At 44.5% G+C, this 27,426-nt stretch overlaps 3 protein-coding genes across 3 annotated transcripts; 1 reads left to right on the top strand and 2 right to left on the bottom strand.

Annotated features, from left to right (window-relative positions):
• The first annotated feature begins 4,131 nt into the window (after positions 1-4,131).
• Positions 4,132-6,435, top strand: LOC6725776. Its single transcript, XM_002106739.4, has 3 exons — positions 4,132-4,649; positions 4,758-5,313; positions 5,371-6,435. Exons 1-3 carry the CDS (start codon positions 4,261-4,263, stop codon positions 6,352-6,354), a joined length of 1,929 nt encoding a protein of 642 aa, XP_002106775.1. The 5' UTR covers positions 4,132-4,260; the 3' UTR covers positions 6,355-6,435.
• Positions 6,436-7,497: 1,062 nt separating this feature from the next.
• On the bottom strand, positions 7,498-8,853 carry LOC6725775 (casein kinase I). Its single transcript, XM_002106738.3, has one exon. The coding sequence runs from the start codon at positions 8,720-8,722 to the stop codon at positions 7,688-7,690; it is 1,035 nt and encodes a 344-aa protein (XP_002106774.1). The 5' UTR covers positions 8,723-8,853; the 3' UTR covers positions 7,498-7,687.
• A 1,304-nt stretch (positions 8,854-10,157) lies between these two features.
• Positions 10,158-11,063, bottom strand: LOC27206395 (40S ribosomal protein S6). Its single transcript, XM_016173793.3, has 2 exons — positions 10,928-11,063; positions 10,158-10,681 (listed from the first exon to the last, which is right to left on the bottom strand). The coding sequence occupies exons 1-2, from the start codon at positions 10,962-10,964 to the stop codon at positions 10,284-10,286; spliced, it is 435 nt and encodes a 144-aa protein (XP_016039079.1). The 5' UTR covers positions 10,965-11,063; the 3' UTR covers positions 10,158-10,283.
• Between the last annotated feature and the right edge of the window lie 16,363 nt (positions 11,064-27,426).

The raw sequence follows: 27,426 nt of genomic DNA, 5'->3' as shown, positions 1-27,426 counted from the left end.
ATTCACACATATACACATGTAAACGGCAACAAACACGTATGGGGGTGCACTGCAATAAATAATTAATATTAATAAATATATGTATTTCACTATAATGGTTTCTCGTGCCTTATTAAAAAGGCTAAGTAGGTATATTTGTTTGTTGTCAATATTAGTTGTTTTTCTAGACAAGCTTTTTGCTAATGCTAATCCAGGACTATTTGACATCCTAGCACAATTTTCAGCCCATTTATTAGAAATTATTTAGAATTAATCTGCATGGATTTACTATCTCAAATTGATATAATTTTATTTATTTCCTTGGTACATTTTCAGGTATTATTGTGTTTTCAGTGCACTCGCCTTAGAACAATGGCCTCAAATTAAAAGCTGAAATCAATGGGCCCTCATCGACCCCTCACAAAATCTGTGTGGCTCTTTATCCCCTTACCCCTTAGCCCCTACCCCTCCCCCCTCCAATTTATTCAGTTTGTTCATCGCTTGCATTAAACATAATGCACGTAATTATTATCATTTTGCGGCAGCTTCTACATGCAGTCACACACACACTTTTGGCTTCCACCAACCGAACCGAACCGAAAATACAGAAATCCTCACTTTTCGGTTGAAACTGCCAATTTATACCCCATTGTGAACTATTTATTAGCGCATAACTTTATAAATGAGCGGTATTGGACAGGAGTTTTTGAATTAAAGGGGACATCGCCTGCACATATGTATGTATATATTCCATGGATTTTACCATGATAATATGCGGACCAAGTTAAGTCCGATGGCAACAGCCATCCAGAGTTTGAGGTTTCGAGATCGGATCATTAGCCCTTGAAAGCCACCGAGTGGTGTGGGCGATGTGTAGTGATTATTTTCATAGATTTCTAATTTGTTGCACAATTAGCGGCATTGAATTTTACATTGAATACGAAGCCATTAATCAATGCCTCGATACTCGGACTGGATTGGATGGCCATTGGTTCGATCAAAGTATTGGTTGATTGATTGAGGTTCTGGTTAATTGAATTACTCGTACTGTGTTTACATTTCCGAAAGCTGAGGTAAGTTTTCCTTACTTCTCCATTGCAGTACAATTTATTGCCAATTGAAGGATTAATTGTCTGCTATCTGGCACTTGAATTAACTGAACAGCTCGATTTAACAAAGCCAAATTTGAGTTTCATTTACTAATGAATATGAAATCATTTCTTGGTCCAATTTGACTGTGTTGGTATTCATTTTTCAAGATATGTGGAAGGCTCGTTTGATTTTCTTGGTTCTTAATAAATTCTTTTTTTGTATTTTATTGGCCTTATATTTATTGCATTAGTCTTATGAAAATTGTTTTATTTGAGCATTGAATTTGGTATTTTTTTGGACCTTGGAATCACAGAAAGTTTAAGCTATTCACCTGGCTAAAAAACCAAACCCCAAGGGTTCGGATAATCCAGAGTCAGTGGATCTCGGTGGGGAATAGCCGCCTCAATTGCCGCTGTCCCCGGGAGAAAATAAAGAAAGTCCCTAATCGCATTTGACTTTACCAATGTTCCCAGCTGGCATGCGAGCTGCTTGGCTCGCCCCAGTTTTCCTTTGGATTTTCCATGGGCTTTTCCTGTTTGTAGTTGGGTTTCGTACTGACAAATATGTGTGTGTAGCCGGCAGAATGCCAACAATATGCAGGTGCATATTGTGAAGGCAGATTGTGGCTTGTCGTTCCGAGTGCCTAACAAGTGCCAGCAAATGTACCGTGAAGAAACCATTTAGGATTAGTTTAATATGATACACAGGGATCCAGGACGAGGGGGCTGCAGATGGAGGCGGTGCCTAGATAACGCTCCTGGAATAAGCAAACAGTACTTAAAACTGCCGGGGCAGGACTACTTAAGATGGGGGTGGTCCGGATTCCCGGATTCTACGGCACAAGAAAAAAAAGTTGGGCGAAAAAATAGAAAAAGCCACAAGGAAACGGACAGACAGACTCTGGCAAAATATTGGTGAGATAAAGCCAAGGCTCAGCCCGAGCTGCACAAAGGAAAAAAATGACAAATTTGCAAATGTTAAGACGGAAAGAAAACATCAACATAAGTTATAGGCTTAGTGCGTAATCGTTTTTCGCAAAAGGACCAAGGACTCTCCACGACTCGGCAGGCAAAAGCCGAAAAACTGGAGGCAAAGAAGTCGGTGGTTGTCGGTTGGTGGGCATGTTGGTGGGCATGTGGCAACATGGATATGTATGTCATGCCACCAGCGGTTTTTTCGAGAAGGGACACTTTTAAAACTGGAGCACAGCTATCCAAGGGGCAGGACCAAACAAAGTCGTTAACTCCAAGTATATTGATATCGATGGCATGTAATTGATGCGTGCTGAATGACTTGGTAAATGCATAACAATATAATATCGCAGCAGATATTATTGTATTTTTGCATCAGCTACTTGTGTTTAGAGTGCCAAGTATATTATTACCCGCAGTTGTTATCATATCATGCTATAAATCACGATTCCTCCTCCTGCTCAAGCAATTGACAATCGAAAAATGGCAGCTCCTTTTAGATCACCGACTTATCTCCAGTCCGCCTCCATTAGACATTAGACATGCGGATTTCCCTGACTGTTCAAATTAAAAATTCATAAAAGCAGAAATGCGAAATTATGATGATAAAATAAACACAGAAAAGAAGCCGCAGACGAGGCGACGACCAACGACAGGCTAAAGAATCAGAAAAATGCACTGGGAGAAATGAGCTTTATAAATGTGGCAAATCTATTAAAAATATTAAGAATCATTAAGCTATAATAAGCTATAATTTATAAATAATATAATAATAATAGTATTTCCTCCTTTCTTCAAACACATTTTTTAAAAATATGAATAGCAAATGAAATGTTTAATTAATAAATTATTATAATAGTAAAATTGTTGAATTTATTTTATATTGCACTTTTAAAAATAGTAGTAATGTAATATGAATTTTCCGGCAGTGCACATCCAGATGGTGGGTGGCGAATTGGGTGGCAAGTGGGGGGCGGTGGGTGGCCCTCTGAACGTGACATTGGCCGGCTACTGTGAGAAAAAGCCAGCCGCAGATTCGGACCCTGCTCCGGAGACTTGAGCGCTGATGATGTGGATAAAATAAACATGGGACATTGGTTTGGCCGGGCAGCGTTTACGGTGGGCTGGGAGAGGGGGCGGCGGTGGGCGGTGATGGGCGGTGGGTGGCTGGCCGAGGACGAAAGCGTGTTTAAACATTAAAAGGACCATTAGATACGCCTTAAAGTATGCTTCAAGTAGATTATCTTCCATCAGTTTTGTTTGCTTACTTGGAATTGTTTCGCTTCATTTTTCTCGTTTGCAAACACACACATACACCCACACACCCAAAGCTTGGTTTACTTAGTCAGTGAGTGAGAGTGGGTGTGTGTATGTGTGGGTGCGTTTTCCTTTTGGCCAAGCGAAAGCGTCTTTCGGAGTAGAAAGCCAAAGCCAACGACGAAGACGAAGAAAAGCCCGAGACGAAGACGACGTTATTATAAATTGTGCGCGTGTCCTTGTAAAATAACATCTAGTGAACCCAAAAGGCGCCCTGCACCACTCTAAGCCACCCCGGACCACATTCTGGTCAAGTCGTGGCCTCGGCAATGCTTCTTAAATTACCAAGAAGTGCGCTCTCGGTGGCGCTGCTGCCTCTGCTCCAGCCTTTCGCTTTTGGCCATGGCTCACGGCTCATGGCTCATGACTGATGGCCAAGACGGTGGATGGGGGTGGTGGCAAGTGGGTGGCGACGCCGCCAGCCTTGACTCAATTTAAAGCCCGCCCAATTGGTCGTAAATTTCTATTTCTGTCCCTGGCGCCTCGGATGCTCGGAGATCGAGAGTCCTATCTTGAAAGGACATCGTGGTCTTTATACCTGGCGAAATGCTTAAGCTTCTTGAATCGTATTCTATTTAATAACATTTTAGGAATTGCTATAATGTAAAAAACCTCACCCGATAATCATAATCATGAGCTTTTTTATTAGTTAATTTTATATTTCCCGAAAGAGTATATATATTTCTGATTTATTTGTAAAGCCCTAAAGGTGATTATATGTTTATAAAACCTCAAAATTCTCACTTTAGTAGGAATATCGAACATGGTCAATCAATATTGGAGTCTTGGCAATTAATTAATCATATCAGCCAAGTGCTATCGCCAATTACATTAGCACCGTGGCTCAGATGTCCTGGCTACCAGAGCGTCCTGTCGCGGTTTCCACAAAGGCCATTCAGTCATGCGCCTCGCTATCCTGTGGCTGTTCTCCGGCTGCCTTCTGCCGGGGATTCAGGATGGGATGTGGGCTTCGGTGCGGGCACAACAAACTGGTCGAGATGTGCTCCTCTCGCGGATGGGGAATCCGCAGAACGAGCTCAACACCAGACGACTGGCTAACGCCTCGAGTTATCTGACTAGGAACTACATTGCTAATAGAATCAATACGCTGGTAGTTCGAGAGAACTGTGTGGAGTGTCGATATGAGCTGACCGACCGCCAGCGACAGCTGGTAGACCAGATCCTGGCCAGCCTCGCTCCGGACCTCAGTGTCCTGCTCCACAAGGGCACTGCAGAGGAGACTACCTGGGAGTACACACTCTTCGTGGTCAACGACCACACCGCTTTCACGTGAGGCACACTCCGGTTTTCAGTTTAGCAGAGAAAATATCTATTCAATATTTTTGAGAGCTTAAAATAGTTGTAGGTTTCATTTAATTGTTTAATGCCCTTTTGCAGAGGTCAGGTCTTCATCTTTCCCGACGAGCTGCTGGAGCGCGAGTTCTTCTGCATAGTGGTGGTGTCGGAAATCCAGAGTCCCCAATTTGTTAGGCAGACCGTTGGATCGATTGTGAAATCCAATCTGCGGATGCATTTCGTCAATGTGGTGGTGGTGGCCCAACTGGAGGACGGAACGGTGGGCACCTACAGCTACAAGCTCTTCAAGGCCAACTGCACGCCGGGCATCACGGTGCGGCAAATCAATCACTTCGACAGGATCACCGGAGAGCCGCAACAGAGTATGCCGGACTTGTATCCCGTGCGGAATGGCCACTTGGGCGATTGTCCGTTCAACGTGGGCGCCACCCACCTGCCGCCCCACTTGATCTACAAGCGGTACAAGGATCCACCTCCGGCCAGCAATGAGTCCATTCCGGCTGAGGATCTCTCCGGCGTCGACTGGGATCTGCTCCAGCTGCTGGCCAAGGCGCTAAAGTTTCGCATCCAGCTTTATATGCCCCAAGAACCCAGCCAGATCTTTGGAGAGGGAAACGTGTCCGGCTGCTTCAGGCAGGTAATTTGAAATAAAGTATATCAGTGTCACAACTTTCTGAAATTTTTGAAATTTCAGCTGGCAGATGGCACCGTGTCGATAGCCATCGGCGGCTTGAGTGGCTCGGACAAGCGTCGCTCCCTGTTCTCCAAGTCCACCGTGTACCACCAGAGCCACTTTGTGATGGTGGTGCGCAGGGATCGGTATTTGGGTCGCTTTGGCCCGCTGATCCTGCCGTTTCGCGGCAAAGTGTGGGGCATGATCATCATGATCCTGGTGCTGGCTGTGCTGAGCACCTGTTGGCTCAGATCCCGTTTGGGCCTGAGTCATCCAATGGAGGATCTGTTTACGGTGATTGTGGGCAATCCGATACCCAATCCAAGGCTGCCGGGCAAGGGATTCCTTCGATACTTACTGGCCAGTTGGATGCTACTCACTCTGGTCCTGAGGTGTGCCTATCAGGCGCGACTCTTCGACGTTCTTCGCCTCTCGCGCCACCGCCCGCTGCCCGAGGATCTCAGTGGTTTGATTAAGGACAACTACACCATGGTGGCGAATGGGTACCATGACTTCTATCCCTTGGAGCTCACCTGCCGGCAGCCCCTAGACTTTTCGGCACGATTCGAGCGGGTTCAGAGGGCAGCTCCGGACGAAAGGCTAACCACAATCGCGCTGATCAGTAACTTGGCCTACTGGAATCACAAGCACCCGAACATCAGCCGTCTGACCTTTGTTCGCCAGCCGATCTACATGTATCACCTCGTCATCTACTTTCCCAGAAGATTCTTTCTCCGGCCAGCCATCGATCGGAAGATCAAACAGCTGCTGAGCGCCGGGGTGATGGCCCACATCGAAAGGAGGTACATGCAGTACGAGAAGAAACATAAGGTGGCTTCTAACGATCCAGTTCTCCTGCGCAGGATCACCAAAAGTATAATGAACGGGGCGTACCGTATCCACGGTCTGGTGATTGTTCTGGCCACAGGGATGTTCATCCTGGAATTGCTGGCGGGGCGCAGCAATGGCAGACTAAGGCGATGGATGGAGTGGGTGCATGAATAAATAAATTTGATGACTGTTCAAAATGATATATAATAATAATAAGCTTAATCTTTATAATAAGCTTAAAGCTATACAAAAAATAGAATATAATAAAATAAAGGAGAGTAACTGCTTTGTTTTTAGAGCCAGTTCGTTAATGGCCAACCACCCCTCTTGCTAATTTGTTAATCCTCGGAGTGAAGGAACCACAAATCAGCCAGATGTTCCTACTGTTCAATATCCTTCTTTGCGTGTCCTTGGGCGATGGTGGAACCTAAGTGCTTGGCGCCTAAGCCAGACATGCTGCACTTAGATGGATTTTTGTGCGGTGGCCGGCTGGCCTTAAAAATTGATTTAAGACTTGTAATGCAGCTACTGGATGGGTTGGGGCTTACTTCTGTTCCTTTTTTTTGGTTTTTTTTTTTTTTGGTTTCCCCCCTCTGCCGATGGCTGCACCACTCTTTGCCACTCGGCACCACTCTTAGCCATGTGTGAGCAGCGGCAACTGGCCAACTGGCCGAGCGGCACGGAGCGGCACTTGAGTTAAGCTGTGCAAACGTTTGCATAATCACGTTCCAATTTAAATTGCTCTATTTGCCGGGATGCCACCCACTCAGCACCCATCGACTATCCTCCATCGTCCATCCTTGGCCAGTGGGCGTGGCCCATCGTTGTCGCCTCTTTCGAATTGGAAAATCCGAACCACTTTTATTAGCCGTGGGTGTGCGTACACATGTATGTATGTAGGTGGGCATCTGAACCATCTGTTTGCGGAGTCGAAGCAAAAATGGGATTCCGTTTTTACTTGGTCGCTATCCATCTGTGTGTCCACTCTTCAAATCACTGTTTCCTGTATCGGTGCGTAAACAAAGGGCAACAGTTGATAGTTGCTGGGAAAAAAGCCCATCGGTTCGATTTACATAGAATGCATATGGCCAGCAAGGAATTGTAATGTTGGGGATTAGGGCGAGGTGAAGACTTTCTTTGCTCCAGATGGGGCTAAAAATACGAATATTTATTTTTGATCCAATTAAACTTTGCTCAGGGAAACAAATATTCAAATATTTAAGATATAAAGGTGCAGCTTATTTATGTATGTATACAGTAATCGAAGCAAGTGCCGCTTTGGTTAAATGTTCGACTTAAATAGACAAGGGCTTACAATTGAAATTTTAATACTTTATTTAACTTTTCGTTATACTTTATACTTCCACTTATTATTTATGCATGCAATTTATAAATGGTATTTGTGAGTGACTATTCCAGTAATTCTAGTTACAGGTTACTAATTAATTTAGTCCGACTATTGATTTACATAATGCAAGCTGGAAACTTGACGATTTCTAAGGATTTTTCACGGCCAGTAGTTGCACTTCTCATCTTTGACGATCGGCTCACCGCTGATACCGTCATCTTCCTTCTGTTTGGGTGGAAATACACGCATTCCAATGCCAGGATTTTTCTGAGTATTGTGGAACTTCATCATCAGCATGTCCCAGTCGTAGATGAGACCTGGTCGAAGATTGAGACCATTCCGCAGCATCCGAAACATGCGGCAGATGAAGTCGTAGTTGGGCTTATCGTAGAATCCCATGCCACGGCAGTAGTTTAAGTACATGGTGAACTCGCAGGGAAATCCCTCGCAAAGGACCTCAATGCTCACCGAGATCTTTTTCTCATGTATGCGTTCATACTTCTGCTGCTTGGTGGACGCCTTCAAATCCTGCCACGGCAGTGAACCCCGATTGAAGTACATAAGGACATAGCCAACGGCCACCATGTCATCCCTTCTGGCGGATTCGACACCCGCATGGGCGCCAATCGAGGCGTACCTGGCTGTTCCCGTCAAGGAACGCTCCTCGCGATATGGTATATGCACACCAGTGGTTATGTCAAGGTACTTCTTGGACAGCCCGAAATCGATCAGGTACACTTGCTTGGACATGGTACCCAGACCCATCAGGAAGTTGTCCGGCTTGATGTCGCGGTGCAGGAATCCCCGGTTATGGACGTACTCCACCCGGCGAAGCATCTGTTCGGCCAGGAGCAGAACGGTCTTGATGGTGAATGCCCTCTCGCAGAACTGAAAGAGTCTCTCCAGAGAGGGTCCGAGCAGATCCATCACCATCGCCTGGTAGTGCTCCTCCTTGTGGAAGTACCTAATCCTTGGCAAACCGGGTGCGGGCCTCAGGGCCCTGTAGATTCGCCTCTCGTAGTTGAGCTGCGGATGGCGCACCTTGCTGCTCTCCACCTTGATGGCCACCCGCTCCCCACTGTGGATATAGATGCCCAGATATATATCGCCAAAGGATCCGCAGCCGATCTTGCGCACCACCTTATAGTTGCCGATTCGCACTTCGCGGTTGTGGGAGGAGCGCAGTCGTTCCATTGCGCTGCTTTCTTCCCGGGCTCGGTTTTCTGTCTAATTTAATAAAAAAATAGCTTCTAAAGTTAAATATGTCAGGAATGAACAACTCAAATCCCGAGAGCCCGTAACTGTTTAAAACTAAAGAAAAATTTTGACGACGATTAAAAAGGTAAATCTTTTCCAGATCAGCTACCAACCATACTTAAATCAAACCAAAGCTATCTATTGGCTATTTAATAGAACCGTTATAGTTTGTCTCGTCTAAAGAGACGTACTGCGCGATATTAAGTATCCGCCACGTTGATCTCATCCAGGGTCTGCACTTTAACTGCGATTTAACGAAATGCCTGGCTACGGGCGAGCCCAATCCAATCCTTTAATGTGCCATCCTGCCCGGGCTGTTAGTGGCGTATGTGTGTGAGTGTGTACTTGTGCGTATCGATTATCCTGGCAGACGGCGGCATCCGTAGACGGAGACACAAATGCACAAATGAGAAGCAGACGGCTGAGGAACTCGGGGTTTGGGGCCAAGTGGAGGCGACGAGGACGGATCAACTAGCCAGTAATAATGTCTTTCGCTGACATTTGACATTTTGGCTATATATCACTCACATTGTGACAACTGGCAACTTGGCATTCAAATATAGCAGGAGCACCAGGACCCGGGCTCTCAGATGTTTAAGAACAATAAATTTGTGGGTCTTCGGCCCGTGCGTGTGCCATCTCCTTCTTCCATACCCCCTTAAATGCCACCCGACATGTCCGCCATATCGTCCGATTTTCCTATGCCCCGTAATACACCCATATGTATGTATATGTATATCCCCCTGGCAAATTTCAGTTCGGCAGCAGCCTTACTGGCAGCCTGCAAACCCAATGACAAGACGGAAGCGACATATTTGAACTGGAATGAAGCGGGATTGAGGCTGCAGCCGGGTCCATTATCATCATCGTACAGTGAGAAAAATTAATACAAAATTTCTGGACAAAATATGTACGTCTCAAGGTTATAATTCATCATAACTTAACATAACTTAATGGTCATACAGCTAAAAGAATAACTGTTTTGTAAAGCCAATTGGCATCGCTAATGGCCCATCTCATACAGACTATTATTTTTATAGTTTTGGGCAACAGAAATGAATATTTTATGACAGGAATTCGAAAAACCGGCTTTTGGCAATACGAGGAGGAGCTAAATGCCGCTCGCTACCAGGCCAACATGTACTTTGCCGAGAACATTCGTCTAACTAAGGAGCTGGAGACAGTACGTCAGCAGTTATTAGTCGAAAAACAGCGTGCAGATGCGGCGCAAGATTCCCAAGATTTGTCGGAACTATTGCATTTACCTGGCGACATAATAATAACATAAAATAACATTTACACCCGATACATGAGATTAGGTATCTTAAAGCTTACTCTCGCTCAATCGCACTATAAATGAACATACCATCTATACCATTTTTCGGGTTTATTTAACATAAATGGTTACAAAGTTTCTGATCTCCCCTCGTGGATCATTTGGTTGTGATCGACGTTCCGTTGCTGCTTAAACGAAGAATGCGAGTTCCGTCTGCGGTGTTTACTTCTTGTCGCTGGAGACGGAGTTCATGGACTCGCGATTGGAGGCAGAACGGCGGCGCTTGGCCTTGGACCCCTTCTTCTTCTTCTGCACCAACAGCGTGGCGTATTCGCCGGCAGCCTCCTTGGAAGCGGTCTGGCTCTTCTTCTTGTGCTTGCGCTGCATCACAGCAGGAAGGATCAGACGCACATCCTTTATCTTGCTTATTTGGTATTGCTTCCTGATAATGCTGGAACGCATGGGTCCCGGGCGACGTGGTATACGATCCTTCTCAATCACGATCAGAGTCTGCACGGAAATTTTGGAGTCCATAATGCATCTACGCGTAGTCTTGCACTTGCGCACGCAGCAGCGGCGTGGATGGAAGCACGAGTGTCTCTTCAGGACACGTATACGGCCTGCTGGAAAAGAGGATTGTCTTTTTAGCAGTTTCTTGAGAGCAGTACATGGTTATGATGGTGCTTGGAGAGTTATTAGCTTGAAATGTGCTTGCAATAAATACTTAAGGAAATTTATCCTACTAATTGGATGCACAACTTTGGAACGTACTCCAATCACATAAAGTTCATTACTAGCATTCAGCAACATTACAACTAAATTGTTAGAAATATTCGCTTTGCAGTACTCAGAATAGAGGAACTTACGACGAATGTACACCCAAGAGTTCACAAACTTTTTCATATTTACGTTATGTTCTCTAGATATATTATCACAAGACTGACACAGGTTGCTAGGCTTATGGCAGAAGATACCCAGGTTGCTTGGCTTATTACAGAAGTTTCAAGTTGGTTTTTTTGGCTATAGCTTGACTAAAAATGGTCTCACAGCAAAAAGTAGTACCGTTTTATACTCCTTATAACCAATACTAACAACCCCTTTCACTGTTAGACTGATTTTGTAAAATAAAATGTTGGCCAAATTTTTGCCAAGTTTTTTTTTTTTGGTGTAGAAGCGGTAAGTAGAGGATGAGCTGGCAGCCGAGCATTTACATCATAACATGGCCGCCTGATGGACAGACAGATAGTCAGGCATTACCATTAGCGGCCACCACAATGGGTATTTCGATGATGATGATCATGATGAGAATTGGCTGCGATGATGAAGACGATTTGGATGATTACGATGATGGGCAGATGATGATGAAGATGATGATGATGACGGCAGAAGCTCCTGTTCCTATCTCCTGGATTTGTATTCGGCTTCGGATTCAGATTCAGTAAGCGATTCGCAGACTCAAAGCTAGAAACTCCGTCTGGGCGTGCGGTTTTTGGGTGGGCGTGGCCGGACCTGATGTTGAAACATGCGGGTAAATTATCTTTTCATTTCCATCAACGTCGTCGTTGTCGTGGCTTTTCTGTGCCTGTAACTGTTGTTGTCGTAGAAATCGCCACTTCCACTCGCCCTGCCTACTCCAACTTTCATTCCCACAGACCTTCTCCCCCCATTTCTTCTCCTGCCCTCCTCCAACTTGTAGTTACAATGGCAACACATTCGGGAAATCGGGGGATTGAAAATCGCCATTGGCTGTGTGTTCTTCTATTCGCCACGCCCCCGTCCACCTCCTGCGACGTTTTGAGGCTCATTAAAATGGAATTGGAGGCCATTTAAGAGACGGCATGACACTTGTCCGCCACTAATTAGATAATTAAGATCTAGAAACTGAAATTTAGTAATAATGAGCTAAAAGTGCCAAAACTATTTAAATTTCCGTACCATGGATATGTCGTAGCACACTATTAGAAACGTTTACAAGTGATGCCAGGACTTGTTATTTCTGGCACCAATATCTTTAGGTGGTATTATATAATTGCGATTGCTTTGATTGATGCCGTTAACCTCTGTCGTGGGTCCAGTTCAATATCCGTCGTGAACGATAGCATGCCCGGGTGCAAATGAGTATTAATGAATATGAAAGTTATCCTCTCGCCGGACGAACTAACTTGCCAACGTGTCTAGAACAAACGTGACAAAAGTTTATGTACAGCCGGCAATTGCAGAGGCAGTGAAAGAGACGGATTGCACTGACGTGAAAGAGAGAGGGCATTGGCGGGGCTGATAGAGACGGAAAGATGGCGCTGAAGTTGGATGAACAACAAACAGCAAAATATAAATGACTTTAATAGCTCATCAATGATTCAGGCGGAAATCCGGGCTGTCCAAGTGCAGTCGGTTTATTGGATACCGGAAAGGCATTATGTTGCTCTCTCTATTGCCCACTCTGGCCCTCTCGCTCTATCTTTACAGCCCGTCCCGCTCTATTTGTGTATTTGTTTGATTGTGCTGACTGGAGTAGTCTGTCTGACTTTCTGGTCTGGGGTTTTTGGATCGAAATTGTCGTGGTACGGGGTCTTCTGTCTGCTTAGCTGCAATGATTTTCACGCTGCCTCCGAAAAGTATGCAACAAAATTTGCATATTGTTTTGCTCCTGCATTTTGCCCCTGCAATTTGTCCCGCTCCCTGTTTTCGACACCCCTTCCAACAGCTCATCATCTGCTGTTGCACCTGGAAAAAAATTTGGCAAGTTCAGTGGAAAAATTTGGTCTGAAAGTTTAGTCAGATGATTTAAAATCACGTAACGTGCGCAAAAATATAAATCATATCAGTATTTTCGACGATTTCCCCCCTTTTCACTGCATAATTGTTCATGTTACTGTATAACGTTAGCTTTTGTTTCGCACAGTGCTCTTTGGGCATATGCCGACCATTTGCATTTGTGTCCAAGTCAACTCTCACTTCAATTGCCCCCACACCTTTTACACCTGTTTTCGAGGAGTGTGCATGCAGTGTGTGCAGTGTGTGCATTTGCATCATTATTATCATCATTATAGATGGCACATGGCCAGTTTCCCCCATTGGCCATGTGACAGTAGCCGCTTGGCTTTTGTGTCTCATTTATTATGCAAATCCGAGCCAGGGGTCGAAAACGAGGCGTGTGGCAGGAGTGGGGTTAAGACCGGATGAAGGGTGGCCAGCGGGCTGTGCGGCGATGCGCAGATGTGTGGATGTGAGTGGAAATGGGGACAGTGTCCTTTATTCCTTGGCCGATTGTCCGATGGACCGGACGGTCAAAGAGTTCAAGTTTTGCAACAATTATGCCGCAATAATCATCGATGTGTTGCAGTCTTGCAATCGTGTATGAGCTGTGCCATTTGCCCAGAAACAATAATGCTTATCGCATATTAATGAAACGACAGCAAATATTACAAATCAACGCAATTGGAAAATTTATTCAGCTCCCTTCTCCTTTATGGCAAATGTTATTTAAAGTTTCGACAAACACAAATCGAATCTGACAAGAGGGCTTTCTATAAAATCGAAGCACTAAATACACTTTAAGTATTCTTTTCAAATTGTTTTCATAAAAATAAACAGGCCTTAGTGTAGCAAAGCCCTAGTCAAGAGCATTTGAAATAGTTATGTACTTTAGAGCCCATTGCCAATGTTTACTCACTAACAATTTATCTAGCATTTTAGAGATCCAAGCAAATAAATTCAAGGCCCCCAATGAAAGGCAGTGTATGCATTTGCTGCGAAGCTTATGGAAATCGAATATAGAGGTGGGATTGGGTGGACAATAATAAAAAGTAAATATAATTTCAATTTTTATTCTCGCTTCAATGTTAATCAATTACGTGCTTTAATTGAAATCGCCAAAGTCAATAGCGAGCATCAAGTAAAACCAAAAACAAAAACCATTTTGGCACATATACCCGTATTTATATAGGCGAAACACACATATTATTGTGCGTTATTTGTCTATGAATTTTTAAGCGGCCAAAAGATCCCGGCTGGCCACTCATTTTCACTCCGGAAAATCGACTGTCCGCCGATTGCTGTTTGCCTACGAATTGCTTTTCAATTAACTCTAAGCCGTAAAAACATAATTGAAATGCGGCTGCCCCTTCTCCATTCTGCATTCTCAATTCTCCATTTGCCAGGCCAACGCGCAATAAACCAGTGAGATTGGTCGAGGACCTCGACTTTGAGGTACCCAGTAGTGGAGGTTAATCATATCCATAGGTATACAACTTGCACAAGATATATTTCCAATTTAATTAAAGCTTATTATTATTTTAATTTACTTGAAGATTACATCAGACTAATTGAATAAGTGTAGTTAAGTTTAAAGGATCCATATAGTTTTATACAGTCTCCTCAAGCCTGGAAGGCATTATCAGGGTCTTAATGACCAAGCCTGGAGAAAAGAGGTCAGAAGTGTACGAACCATCGAGTTTATGGAGGCTATAGCATTGAAACTGGAGCCTGGAGAGCTATGCCCCACTCTATGGTTGAACCTCTGGCTGGTGTCCTGGCGCCTAGCATCCTGCTGTCCCTAATGTCCCACTCCCATATCATCGTAGCATCGTAGTGCCTCCACTGAACTAAACCAGAACAGGACTGAACTGAACCGAACCGAACCGAACTCGACGTAACTCGACTCGAATGGGCCTCCTGTCGTCTGCGGCTGTAAATGAAGTTGTGTTTTAATTAAAATTCCAGACTTTATTTCTGTAATTATATTAACTCGCTGTTCGAATTCGTTTGCCGGGCCTTCGCTTTCGCTCTCTCGATCGATCTATGGGGTGTGCATGCTGGTTGTTCGGAAGCGGGGAAAGTAAGGAAAAGATAAAACCATTAACGGCAAAGTGGAGAAATGTGGAAAACGTGGCAAAGGCATGCGGTGTTCTCGGCCCAGAGTGTTTGCTCCTGGTTGCTGGGTCGGGGGTCCTGAGTCCCGTGTCCTGTGTCCTGTGTCCTGGCTCCTGGCTCCTCGGTTCCGAGCCGTGAGTCCTGAATATCCTGCTGTGTCGTCATTGGCATCGGCATCGGCATTGGCATCTTCGGCGGGGTCAGCTCACCCCTTGGCGCGTCCTGCCGAGTCCTTCGTCCTCCGACTATCGTCCTGCTGCCCTGCCAGCTGCCCGACTGCAAATGGTGTTAAAATTAATTTAATTGAATGTGAAATGAAATTTGTTTTGACACACACCGGCACTAGCACTTCGAGTCCAACGAAACCAACCACCCACCCACACCCATTTAAACCCACAAGAGCAACATCAATGCCAACTCGAACTCAAACCCCTGCTGCTACACTGGTAAAATAAATGATGAAGCATTTTGACACTCCAAATGAAAATATCCGAAAGATCGAAACATCTATATTCCTGTTATTCAACAATGGTTAATTTAGCCACTTTCTTGTTTGGTTCATTAAATTATGGTCGGTGTCTATCCCGCTTTTTCGCCCAGTGCAGCATCCCAAGCCGGTCGTGGATTGCTCTGGATTCCTTTTGGCCTCTGCTCCCATTGTTTTCCTATCGCTGCATCGTCGCATTGTCGCACAATACAAATGCCCGCCATTGCATCCTGAGGAATTGCGTCCCGCCGTCGGAATATCGGAATGCGAAAGCCTTGCATAAGTGGGAGCTTATTGGGTGTTTTCCGGAAATGGCAAAAGGGTTAAGTTAAGGGCTAAAGCGCTAGGTGGCAGGGGTGTGGCGGGGAGGGAAAGGATATCGCCATACAAAAAATTAAGTTAATGAACTCTATGAAGTGGGTTCATCTGCAAGATAACACAGATACTATAAATTGTATGGAAACTTTAGAGTCATAGCTTAAAGTCAAGCTTCATGTTCTAAGGATACATCATTATCTGTAATACTAACCAGTCGGGAGAGACATGTCCTTATGTTTCGAGCCGATCTCATTGGGTTTTCCCATGCGATTCCACTAATAGAAGCATATAGATAGTATCCCTTGGCACCCAAAACTCTTGCCACATATGACCGTGTGTGTTTGGCATTGTCGTGTTGTTGGTTGCCTAATCAAAAACAGAAGCTACGAAAGCCGCAAATTTTGGCCAGCGGATGCTGTCAAGTGCATGTGTATGGGTGCCAGTGAATGTGCGTGTGTGTGTGCGGGTGCTGGTGCGGGTGTGTGTGGGTGTGCACGTCCATTTTGTGGCGGCACACGTTGCGTATGCGCAACGCATTTCTATCGGCAGCAGCGCTGAAACAACTAAAAGCAACAATTTTTGTTAAAATTTGCTAAATTTGCATTTTTTGACGTTTTTGCGGTGAGGAGCGTTGTAGCAGCTAGAGCAAATGCCTATGCCTCATAGCCTCCTTCCGTCCATCCGCTCGTCCGTCCATCTGTTTGTGTTGCAAATATAATTTTTAATTTAAATGCAAATTTTGGAAATCATTTTCGAAGCATTATGTGCCCATATTGATACGCAAATTGCTGTCAGCACACGCACACTGTCGCCGCCATAGAGACACACACTCACATATACTCGTACAAACGTATACATGTGTAGGATGCGAGTACGCACACACATGCAGATTTAATAACGCATACGCGTCAGTCAACCGCCGGCAAAAGCCGCAGAGCCAACAGTTTTGGGAGTTTCGGGAGTTACGGGTGGCACTATGTACTCCTCCTTGGGGCACTGTGACCACCACCGAGGAGCTGACAGCGTCAGACTCCGTTTTCCCAGCCAGTTTTCAGTTCAGTTTTCCCGCACCGTGTACCCATGTTCAGTTTTCAGTTTCAGTCGCCGCCCATCGATTTTTGAAGAATCCGCTAGGTGGATTTTAGCCAGATTGCCCAAATGCAGGTTGTCGACGCCTGTTTTTAATGTTTATTGGCGGTGGCAGCAGAAGCAACTGAAATGCGATTAAGGTGCTGTCCGGAGAATCCTTTTAGTTTCTTGGGCAGTTAAGAATAGCAACGAAAAAATGTCTTAAAAATTGCACTTCATCTACAAAAATGGTATTTGCTAAATTTATGGAATAAATTCATAGATTATGGCACAGTATAAATAGGCTAAACATAAAACAATGAGAATTGAAACAAAGTTGCCAAATGAAATCCACTAATGCGGCAATGAAAAGGCGTAACATTTTACCTTGCATCGAAGGGAGTAATTTAGCTGGACACCCCTTTAAATGCCCCACTCCCACCTTCCCTGTGCACCATCGCACATCCCGCAAATCAACCAATCGGTGTGAGTTAGTTTTTTGCTCGGCTTTTGCTCTAATGATTATAATTCCATCGGACTGAACGCCACTGAACACTGGCGCATTTAAAACCATTTCACAAGTCGTCAAATCCGATTATGAACTCATTTCACTATACCACTCTGCTCTCTGTCCGCCAAGTGACTTTGATGTTTAATTTGCAATTTCATTTTAATGTGCCTACCGCGTGCCACGCCCCCCGCAGGGCGGCCAACGCCTTCCTTCCTTCCTTCCGCCATTAACCACCGCCCACGTCGCGTTTTCCGGTTGTGTCCACCTGGGCGTATGAGCAATTCATAAAGGCCGTGCTCCCTTTTCCCCTTTCGGCGATAATTTTATTATTGCCGCCAATGTTGCCGTTGTATTTGCCATTTTGCTATTAGTTGGTTGCCAGCAGCTGGCCATTAACGTCCATTTAGCCAGGCGCCACGCATTTCTAAGTCGGTAACATTTTCTAATTGCCGCAGATGGCCAAAACAGCGGAGGTAAAGCAAATAGCACCATTGTGGTTTGTTACCACAGAATAACTTTCCCAATTCTATATTACATCAAATAAAAACAACTATTGCTGTTTTATTGTTTCACTTTAATTAATGCTTAAATCAGTATATAAATAAAATAAAATAATATAGCTGCTACAAAGTTGCAAACTTATAAACATATTGAAATTATGAATTGATAATTTCCCAGACCTATTATTTTGAGCTCGATAGTTGCTGGTGAGTGGATGGGGTGTGACTTGAACGTTGATTACAACTGACAGCGACAACAGCAACATTACGGGAAAACCGGGTGAAAAGCGGGAGAAAAGCGAGCGAAATGTGGGGGAAAAGCGAGTGAAAAGTGGAGTGAGCGTGGAACTAGAGCGTTTTGCATGCGATGGATGCGATGGCTTTGTTGCCTCTGCCAGTTGCCATTGATTTCACCCACTTTGCCCGCCAGCAATTAGTGCAACTCCAGCAGCAACATCAGCACACCAGCAATGTAAACCTTCAACCTCAATAAGTGCGAGGTACAACGTGAAAGGGTGATCCAGGGGCTATAGAACCCCACCTTATCCCATTAGCACCCGACAAACTCTTTTTGCATTCATTTATGAATATTTTAAAATTCATTGCTGATGTTGCTGCCGTGCAAGTTGTTGCCGCTGCTCCTGCTGTTGTTGTTATTATTGAAATCTAGTCGGAAATTAAGTTGTCCCGCTCGACCGTGTGGCAATAATGGAGTGTGGAACTCCCCGCAAAAGCCAACCGAATGCCATTCCCACCAACGTACTCGTACTAGGGGACTTCCCCATTTTGTTAGTTACCTGAGACATCTTAATGGACATGCAAGACCAAAGTTCGGCCTGGATGCAAGTTGATGTACGAGTATGTACATATATGGTGCTCCGAAAGATGGAGGTGAGTGTAATGGCTTGGCTGGGCACAAAGGTTTTACATTACATTAGTCTGACATTCGAGCCAAAGGTCGAATGGCATTTTTGGCCCAGTTTAGCACGATTTTTTGTGATTTTAACTGAAAATCTTCGACTTCATATGTTGTCCAAGCGTATGTAGCAATTAGTTGAATCATTTAGTGTTTTTCTTATGTTTCATTATATTTTAAATAATATATTACTCTGAGACTTAATGTCGTAATCATTTGAATGCTTCAAAGGAACTCCCAGTGTATGTGTGTAAGGAGCGACAGCATGTCCTTATATCTGGTGCCCGTTTGGGGTGGCGGTCCTTGGATTCTGGCTACTGGTTGGAGGTTCGAGGTTCCTGCTTCCTGGTTCCAGGTCACGTGCAGGATGCTGACGCTCCTCGGGTTAACAAGTAACAAGTAAGGACCTTCGAGGCCAAAGGACGATGGTAACAGAATGGTGTCCCCGACAAGGAAGAGAGAGAGAGAGAGCGAGCAAGCGGGCGAGCGAGATGGCGCGTTAATGTTTCTTTTACGTGCCCACAGTGGCTCCCTTCCCCCTTTTAAGTCATAGCCAGGCACTTCTTAGGTTCTTAGGTAATGTAAGTTAATAGCCATTGTTGTGCCCGTGCCCCTCGACCTTCCACCTTCCACCTTCCACCTGTCACCCCGTGACCCACCACCACCGCCCTTCTGCATCTCCGTTCGCTGCTCAAAAAAATAAAAAAGAAAACGAAAAGGTGGAACGGTCAGGTTTATTGATAATTATTGTGCCCGGCTTCCTTTTGGCGTTCACTCGCCTCCCTCTCCCTTGCTGTTGTTGTGCATAAATTTAATTTGGTTAATTAATTAAGAAAAGCTGCAAGTGCGGGAGCGGGAGGGCAAGTCGCTGGGCGAACGGGATGGGGATAGTGGGTGGGTCACTTTGCGAGCCACTAATTGAAAATAAAGACCAATTTTTTAATTAAACTTTAAATTAATTTATTGAAGTGCTCCTGGAGGGCAGGCAAAGGTAGGGGCGCAAAAAAAAGTGAGGGGATTGTCGGGGATTATGAACTTTGACCCGCGGTCACTTCACTTCCAGATCAAAGTGCTCACTAATTAACTGAAATAAAGCGCGAATCATTCAAACATTCATTAAAATGCACGAATTGCGCAACGGATTTTAGGTTTATCACTCATACGCAGCGTTGCCGTCGCTCAATTAATTCATTTTTCAAACAAAATGGAGTAGATAAGAAGTGAAAAGCTTTATTCATGTTTTCAACGTTGAGATGCTGTTATTACCGAGTTGTTGAATATTTAATTTAAAACTTATGAAATTATGGAATAAACTCTATTAAAATTCCCTCTAAAATCGGTACATGTTTACCCAAAGAAACTTTATTATTCTGGCGCTCTTGGAAGCCATAAAGTATTTCAATTCCTGGAAATATCTACTGTTCACGGATGAAGCCTCTCATCCTAATGGCGGAGCTTAAATTCCGGCTTTAATTTAGCCCGTTTAAGGGGCGTTGATGGCCCGGTCGTTCAGGGGGCGTGGCACAGGGCTCGCTGCACTAAACCAACAATGCGCTAATGCTCATTTAATGCGATTTCGCACGTTTGCATTTTCTATTAGACGCACACACACACACCAACTCACTGGCACAGGACCCCCCACACACACATATGCACTGGAAAGTGGACATATGTGATGAGTTTATGGCAGGTTGAAAGTTGTGAATACATAATTCGATCGATTACCATTAAACTTAAACTTTACTAAACGCGATTAATTAAATTTATTGGCCAACATGCACCAAAATATTTTTCTTGCTGAAATGGCATTAATTTTGTTGCAATATATTGGATAAAACTTTAACGAATCATCTGTTTTACGATCGTAAGTGTAAAGCTAATCCCGAATTTAGTTAGCCCATAAACGGATTTGAACCCATCTGCTGGCCATGCGAGTCTATTGCTAAAACGTATTTATCTAAGTTTTACGCAATATTTGCACTATATTACATAGCCGCATTGTTCCCACCGCCAATGAAGCTCGAAATGAAAAGCCAGCCCATGCAAAAAACGGCAAGGGGGCGTGGTCGTGGGCGAATGTGGGGGCGGGTGGGTGCGGCAGGTTGGCTGCCGTGCAAAAGGTAAACACAAATTGTTGCATGGAAGCGCTGAAGCGATGGCTTACAGTGCGGCAAAAATCGTTGGTAATAAAAAGGAAGTGGTCGGTCAACTTATTAATGTCTCTTGCTGTATAAAACTTTTTATTTTTATTTTCCAAATACGTAAGGCTTTAGAAATGTACAGCTAACTATCTCAATTAAATTGAACACATACTTTTGGGATTATATAAAAATATTTGAATACTTCTATAATTTTGGAAATAATTTATCCTCGCAATCCATAAACTACTGCTGTTTGATAAGAGATATTTCCACGGTCCCTTAACATATTGAAATATATCGCATTAAATATCAAAAAGGGCCGAGAATAGACAGAGTTGCGAGCTAAAAATCTGTGCTGGCCAACCAAAGTACACGTGGAGAAAAAAGGGTGAAAATATTAATTAAATTAAAACCACAAAACCAAGCCCGCAAATATCCGCACACACAAAATGTTGTAATCACGATTTATGCTGAGTTGGTTATTTACACTTTGCACTTAATACACACACTACACACCTACACACACACCCATATCTCGTCCTGGGAGAGGGGGAAGGGGGGATGTGCATACATGAGTGCATGTTGCACACGTTGCGCGAAGCTTTTTGCATGTTTAGCAGAAAATAATATGCAAATTATGCAATTATTTTAGCTTCGTCTGTGTGCGTCCTTATCGCCCACTATCCCACCTGTCCCACCTATCCCACCTATCCCAGCTATCCCTGCTATCCCAGCTATCCTACCCATCCTGCCATCTACCCACCCAACTATCCAGCTATCCAGCTTTCCAGCCACATATCCCGCCCATTTGGCAGGTGACCATCGCCGGACACTGGAGCAACATAACCAGAAGGCGCAGCAGAGTGCAGCAGCAACATGGAGGCACTTTGCCTGATTGCACCCGTCTGCTGGGTGTCCAATTCCATAGTCTAGTGTCTTGCAGCATGGCTCTAATCGCTTTGGAGACGGAACGAGCCGAGCGGCGGTTAAGGATACTTTTTAACCTTCCCGATTTCTGGCAGATCATTTGCCAACTTTGCCAGCCTTCCAGCCAGCTAGCCAGCCAGTCAGCCACCTCAGGACTCACATCCTGTGCAAATTTTTGCCATCCCATTTTTTGGCCAGACAACCGCACTCGTTTTGCCTTTGTTTTTGCGCCTTTGTCCCGTTCAGTTTGGCACGGCACATTGTTTCCCAGCACTTTTGCCAGGACTCGGCCGATCATCCAGCACCAGCTCCGACTCCTTGTCGTGGCTTGCAGGTTTGTCCTGTCGGCGCCAGAAATTTATGACAGCATTTGGCCAAAACATATGCCGGCAGACGGGCATTAGCTGCCTTTGCCATTGCCTTTGCCTGCCGCCGCCGTCGTCAACTTAACCTCAAGCTGGAAAATCGTCGAAGAAGGACGAGGTTGGTCCGCCACTTTGGGCACAAAATGTCACTCGTCCTGTGGGTTTTAATAATGCGAAAATCATCAAATAAATGGCAGTATAGAATTTGCATAAATCGGTTAAAGTTTAAGCAGCTGCATTTTGGTAAACACTTCAATGTATATTTTATATATTATTCATTTCTTAAAGAAAAGAAATTATTTATTTGAATTTCATTTTACATAAATAATACAGTAAATTATTTTTAAACATTCTTTGATTATTTCTTGGATTAATTAGAGATTGGCATTATGCATATTGATCTCGATCTCCACCCATCTCGAGATTCCCCCAAGGAGAACTCTTCCGCTCGAATGGCGAAATCAAAATTCACTTATCGAACTGCCAGCGGAATGGGAGGACACTTCGTTTATTAAGGCGACTCCTTGAATGCCTAATGAGCAGGATGAAATAACGAGGGGAGTGTGGCAAAAATCCATGTGTGTGCGTGGAAATTATTTATTGACTTTCATATGCAATTTGGCAGGCCGGCGAGCAAACAGACAAATAAACGCTAAATTATGCACCCCGCCATCCATCGACGATTTCTCCCCGACTTCGGGCAACACATAACCATAACAAAGTCACTTGTCAAATGCAGCTAAAGTGAAAGCAAAAGCCAATCTCCATCCGAATCCATGTCCAAATCCGAATAATGCTGCCAGAAATTAAAAGACCCGGCAGCGGCAGCAAACACTTAATGCCAAAAATATGGATAATGTCATTTTTCTATCGAATGCCCCACATCCACATTTATTGGGCCTGTCGCTTTCCGCTTCCTGATGTGATTATGATAAAATATCCTCGAGCCGTTCTTCGCTCCTTTTTTTATGATTTATGACTTTGAATATGGCAAACAAAACGGCTTCGATTTGTGTATTGGCAGAGGGGGCGGAACTGGGCCAGTAGCTGAGGAGCTGGGGGCGTGGCAGGACAATAAGCACTCGAGTGCGTCGGCATAATTTATCCTTGTTTGCCCGCCGAGCCGCAATTTCGCATTGGTAAAACTTTTCCCAGCTCTGTTCTTTCTCTTCTCCGCCCCCCTATATGTACATATTTTTTTATATTTCCTCGACCAGCAGCAGTACGATTGCCACCACCTGAAATGGGGGTGTCTGGCCATCCTGGCTGAGTAGCGAGTCCTTCGGAAACAAAACCCCATCGATACACCCGTCTGGCCATCATTTTTCGCGCATAATTTGCTCTATTACGGGTCTCGAGTTCCACTTCCACTTCGGTGTCCTGCGTGTCCTTGTTTCCCCGTATCCTTGGCGGGGCGCCTTCAATTTTCATAATTTGCGACTTTTTGGGGTTGCCACGAGGTCAACTCACTTAGCACTGTCACGCCCAGCAAAAAAGGAAAAAAAAATACAATAAAATCTAAAAGGAGAGGAAGGAGCAAGGAAAAAAGGAAGTTGTGGAAAAAAAGGGAGTTCGAATACTCTTGATCGCAATAAGGGGTGAAATCGTGTACATTGTGTTGGCATATTTGCTTAAAGTAGTAAGCGAAAGAACATCCCAAATATGCTTGAATATAATTAAATTATTTATTAGTTAGTCGTTCTTTTGGAATTTTCAAATATTATTAAATTATCATTAATTCGCTTTAGAATTAAAAATAGTATATTATTAGTTGGATTCCTGTCAAAAATCAAATCATACGAACAATAAAGAAAATTGTCCGTGATCTACTCTAATTCCGAATATATGTAAGATTCAAGTTACAGGGTAGCTTTTCCACCTTCCTTGAAGATTTTCCCCATTGCAAGGTGAGAGGACGCAGTGCATGAATACTTCTAATCAAGCAAATGCAATCAGTTTTCCATCGAAGAGAAAGGCCAAATCAAATCAGGGCAGCACACTCAATTACCATATGAGCCAAGGCGAGTGTATTCATTGCATTCATTTCTGGCGTACGCTCACGTATATATTCCTTTCTCGATTTGTTTGCGTCCTTCAATCTGCTTCAATCTTGGGCCACTGACTTTGCATCCACGCCGGACATGGCGTATACGCCATGTGCAACAAGCCCAGACTGTAACCCACTCCCTCACTGATTTTTCCGTGGATCTAGACGGCTTCGCCCCCACTCCCGCCTCCAACAAAAACTGGCCATGGTCAAGAGCGGCTGGCCTCGAGGGTTGTAAAGTGGTGTTCTGGTTTTGGGTGGTTGGGTCGCATTTGGGCGGATTGGTGGGTGGGCATCTCGTCCGCGATAGCCAACATTGCTGAGTCCCCTTCACGTCACAGCTGACCAAAATTCCTTGTCAACAAGCGTCGAAAGGAGCTGTGTTTTAAAGGCCTTTCTGGCCATCATTGCAACTGCTTTGCTACGCAGTAAAATCATTCAAATTGACAGTAGAATACAAAACATTTATAAGTAAATCTTCTTAGAAACGCAACTTCTTGGAAATAGGAATTCGATGTCAATTGGCTTAATCCTTTTTATATCGATTCTGATTTTGTGGCTGATAATAGGAGAGCATGTCATATTAATATGTCATTATTTTCGTCTATTGAATTCGGCTTTTTAGATGAGGTCGCTGCATTGGTCACGCACAGATGTCAGCCTCCAAAAACCAACACACCCACTCACTCCACCCACCAAATGGCAGACGAAAGGTGCACAAATGAGGACACCGCACACCAGACCAGACATACATACATATGTGCGGAATGAAACGTAATGAATTTGATGATCTATTGTCAAAGTGGGCTGGCACTTCTGGGGGGCCTCGGATTGGACTTCTCGGTGGGGGATGCTGCTCCTCGTAGGCCTCTTTTAAAGTCACTTCGTTGGGCTTACTTTGTATGCGTGTCTCGCAGAATGCCAGAGAGTGTGCGTGTGTGTGTGGAGTGTGTGCATCCTTAGCATCTATCAGTCTGTAGAGCTTCCTTCCTTCCTTCCTGTCCTCCAGAAGCGAACGTGCGGCAATGCGTGTGTCTGCCCCCTTATTCAGCCCCTTACCATCCATCGTTCAGTGTTATTTCGGAATGCGTCGACTGATATGCATATGTGGATGTGCACAGGGAGAAAAGAAGTGTATCAAACGGAATCAAGAGAAATATCATGTGCTATATGTGCTACAGCTCTGCATATGGAGTGAAGAATGATAGAACTTGCTATTGACCACTAGCTTGACATTTTCTATATATATATATATATTTTTTTTTTTTGGTTTTAATCAAAGATATAGGGTAACGTTTTTCGCAGTGCCCGGGTATGCGGATTCAAGCAGGGACAACACGACACAACCACGGCCTCATCGCATCCACACCCACATGTGTGCTCATTCATTCATTCATTCATTTCGGAACCCGGGAACCCAGCAACCCAGCCCTGGAACATCCCGGATTTGGATCTCGGGATCTGCTCTGCTCTGCTCAACTCAGATAGCGGTGGACTGAAAAAGGAGCGCCGCAGAGGCATATATATGAATGGGAGGGGGGCATATTCAATTTAGCAACACACGAGAAGATGACAAAACGATTGCTTTCGACTGCTTGTCATATGGATGATGAATTGTTCCTGTTCCGACCGACCGTCGGACTAGCCAACCAGCTAACCATACAACCAACCAACCAACCAACCAAGCGACCAACTCCCGTCCTCATTCTTATCTTGGCCACCATCCTTACAAAACATCCTTTTGTTTTTGCTGCTGCTGCTGCCACTGCTGCATATTAATGCCCAGTGTGTGTGTGACAAACTTAAAGCGGAAATTAAATTTGGGGCAATTAAGGTGTCTGCCCACCATTCCATTCGAAAGTGAAATGGCAACAGCTTGCTCCTTCAAAGGTGTGACTTGCATAGTTTCCACATCACTTTTTGTGGTGACTGTCTTAAAATGTGTTGGCAATTTTCAGCAGAAGGAATTCATACAATCCAGTGTCTTGGGGCCACACAATCATTTTGTTTTCAATTTCGAAATTGCAAAATATTTTATACGAAATATATTTAATAAATGAATGCGCAATATTTTGAGGTCATTATTTGCCTAAGTTCTTTTCCTTTACGAATTTGGCCGTGTGAAGTAATTGATAAGTTCTTTCGGCCAAGCGTAGCCAACAACTTTTATTATTATTATTAGACCTTGGCTTTAGAATAAGGCTATTTGGAACCATCGAATTAAACCGCTCCACTTCAAAGTGCTTGGGGTTTGTCATTAAAAGTGACAGCCCGCAGCAGCTTTAGCAACTCCTATGGCTTCGGGGCTCTAGCTGAAGTCCTGGTAGCGGTGTGACCCCCTGAACCGGAAGTCCTGGATCCTCTATACACGGGCACTAGCGAATCAATTAGTTCAGTGCATGTGAAGAGCGCAGCGTCGGCTTTATTTGCTCTGGAGCACTTCCGCCGCTCGCTGCCAACAAACAAAACTAATTACAAGCATTTTCATTAACGCCTACGAGTGAGCAACTCCCTCGCATTTGCCCCCACTCCTCGCACCCACCGCCGATGCACTTGCATTTGGCTGGGAAAATGGAAAATGGGGAATGGAAAGTGGGCGGGGAAAGTGCTCGGGTTTCGGCGGGGATGGGGCAACTACTTAAAAGTCGATGCGCAAGCAAGGCTAAAACACTTTTGCAGTCACTCAAGTGACAATGCAGACGGCCAGTGGGAAATTGGGGGCAGGGAAAAGTGGGCGAGCGATGGAGATACCAAGTGTGGATCACAACAAGTAGTCAGTCGGGGACTTGGAAAATATTGAAAAGTAGCTAGGTGTGAGCAATAACAAACTAAAGATCTCAAATATGTTATTAGTTATATGATATTATATATAAACCGCAAATCTACAAGAATAAACACCTTAAGATGCTTGAAAAAATAGCTTACTAGTAGTCCTGGTATTTGATTTGCCTCGGTATAAGCAATATATTCATTTATTATCTGAGCATTGCACTTCGAATTTGAGTTGTCTCTTGGCTAACAACATGCCAATGTCGCAGCACTGAAATTGGGCGGAAAATCGGGGGGTTGGGAAAATGGTAGAGTCACCGGAGACGACGACAAAGTTCGGTGGCGCAAACTTTACCGCCAATGCGGCGCATCCCGAATCTGTGCCGTCAACAAAAAATATTCGACGCGGCGAGCGGCGGCGAGTGTGGCCAAAAAACGTGGGGT

The sequence above is a fragment of the Drosophila simulans genome, chromosome X (genome assembly GCF_016746395.2).
Source record: "Drosophila simulans strain w501 chromosome X, Prin_Dsim_3.1, whole genome shotgun sequence".
Lineage (NCBI taxonomy): Eukaryota > Metazoa > Arthropoda > Insecta > Diptera > Drosophilidae > Drosophila > Drosophila simulans.
Note: the sequence above shows the minus strand (reverse complement) of the source record. Positions and strands in the feature narration are given on the sequence as shown.

Coding starts and splice junctions, on each gene's coding strand:
- LOC6725776 (XM_002106739.4), top strand. CDS start 4,261: ATGCGCCTCGCTATCCTGTGGCTGTTCTCCGGCTGCCTTCTGCCGGGG. Junction 4,650..4,757: donor AACGACCACACCGCTTTCAC/GTGAGGCACACT, acceptor GCCCTTTTGCAG/AGGTCAGGTCTTCATCTTTC. Junction 5,314..5,370: donor TGTCCGGCTGCTTCAGGCAG/GTAATTTGAAAT, acceptor TTGAAATTTCAG/CTGGCAGATGGCACCGTGTC.
- LOC6725775 (XM_002106738.3), bottom strand. CDS start 8,722: ATGGAACGACTGCGCTCCTCCCACAACCGCGAAGTGCGAATCGGCAAC.
- LOC27206395 (XM_016173793.3), bottom strand. CDS start 10,964: ATGAAAAAGTTTGTGAACTCTTGGGTGTACATTCGTC. Junction 10,682..10,927: donor CTCTTGGGTGTACATTCGTC/GTAAGTTCCTCT, acceptor CTTTTCCAGCAG/GCCGTATACGTGTCCTGAAG.